At 31.9% G+C, this 1,887-nt stretch overlaps 1 protein-coding gene across 1 annotated transcript; it reads left to right on the forward strand.

The window, feature by feature from the left end:
- The first annotated feature begins 303 nt into the window (after positions 1 to 303).
- Positions 304 to 1,555, forward strand: LOC115724042 (uncharacterized). Its single transcript, XM_030653496.2, has 2 exons — positions 304 to 1,177; positions 1,303 to 1,555. Exons 1-2 carry the CDS (start codon positions 371 to 373, stop codon positions 1,369 to 1,371), a joined length of 876 nt encoding a protein of 291 aa, XP_030509356.2. The 5' UTR covers positions 304 to 370; the 3' UTR covers positions 1,372 to 1,555.
- The last annotated feature ends 332 nt before the right edge of the window (positions 1,556 to 1,887 follow it).

Genomic DNA, 1,887 nt, shown 5'->3' on the forward strand with positions numbered 1-1,887 from the left:
GCGGCTATAATTATAATTCTTAATTCACGCGCGCGTATTAATTAATTATCAAATGCATGCATATGCATGTATGCACGTCGTTTCGTTTTTCAATATTAATTTGTGGATATGTGAGACTCTATATCTATATATATGAATGATCTCTTCACTTTTTCGAGATACTTAATTTGCTTAATGTATACATCATTTCCCATAAAGCTAATTAATTAGGGTTTCTTTATTTTTTTTAGAAAAATAGTAAAAATAATTAATTAGTCGATCCATGATTAACCATATATCTCCAATATTCAAATAAATAATTATAATAAACCACAAATTTGATAGCCCTATATATTAGTCTCAACTCTGACTCACATAGAGAGTAAACAAAATGAAGCCATCTACAATCATAAAAAAAAATAAAAGTGTAAACAAATTGAGATTCGGTCACAGAAAGAGAAAATCAAGAAAAGCAGCCATTGCAAACACAAGTAATAATCAAAATGTTATTACACTCAAGTTGTTAATCGATACAAAGAAGAAAAGGGTTTTATTTGCTGAAGGAGGAAAATACTTCACTGATTTTCTCTTCTCTCTTCTCTCCATGCCAGTTGGTACCATCATAAGGCTCTTGTCCACCGATATTGGCATGGTTGGTACCTTAGGAAAACTCTATCAAAGCTTAGAGAATCTAAGTGATACTTACATCCAATCTAATGTCGATAAGGATATTCTTCTTAAGCCAAAGTCTTCTGCCCTAGGACAATCTTCAAATCTTCTCTCATTGACTAATGATGATCATGATATCACATCTCATGAGCTCTACTCTTGTGGTAAAAAATCTAATAATTATTCTAGCGGACTTGGTTCTCATCGTTCAACCAAAAAATATTCTTGTCCTAACAAGTATGTAGCTGATGATCCAAAAGCCACTTGCCCTGATTGTGGAAGTTTGCTCAATAAGGTTCTGAATTTTGTGCCACCCCCTAATTCTACCGAAGTGGGATCATCATCATCATCATCTTCTAGGTCTAATGATGATGTAGGTATTGTGAAAGGATTGGTTACTTATATGATTATGGATGATCTTGAAGTGAAACCTATGTCTTCTATATCAAGCATTGCTTTACTTAACACTTTCAATGTTAAGGAGATTGGTGCTCTTCAGGAGAAGATTGTTTCGGTTGGTATCAATGAGGTTTGTGTTGAAACTCTTATTATAAAGTGTTATTGTTATTGTTGTATGTACTTTGTTTTTCTTTGGGGTTTTATTTATTATTTATTATTGTTGTTGTTGTTGTTTGTTTTGATATATATGAACAGGGTTTGAGATTGTTGAAGGCTTCCCTGTTGACTAAAACGGTTCTTACTCATGTGTTCTTGGGGAATTAGCTACATATAAGTCTTCAATGGGAAACTTATATATATCCATCATTATTGATGATCATATCTATTGAGTTTAATTAAGAGTTTTTATTTGTTGCTGTTTATGGAATGTTGGTGAAATGTAATTTATACATATGTTCTCTTTTCTTTTTGTATTTCTCCCTTAAGATATATTTTCGAATATTGCTAGTATTAGAATATTTCTAATTAAGGAAATAAAATAATATTATTGATTCTGATAAATGAATATTTTATATTCATTGAATCTGGACAGAATCAATTACGTAATATTCTATATATGGTCAGATTTCTATATTCATTACCTGATTTGATTTCCTGAATTAATTGTCAAAATATTCTGACAATTAATGTGGCACGTATATCGATGGAGTATCTCACCTATAAATATAGGGTCTCGGTCCCCGAGCTCCTCACTCATTCTGTTCATAACAGCAAATTCCATCTAAAGAGAGTTGAGAGAGCGAGGAAGCCCGATTACCCATGGTAGTCAATTTCCTTTGC

This window comes from Cannabis sativa, chromosome 9, assembly GCF_029168945.1.
Source record: "Cannabis sativa cultivar Pink pepper isolate KNU-18-1 chromosome 9, ASM2916894v1, whole genome shotgun sequence".
In the NCBI taxonomy this organism is placed as follows: domain Eukaryota; kingdom Viridiplantae; phylum Streptophyta; class Magnoliopsida; order Rosales; family Cannabaceae; genus Cannabis; species Cannabis sativa.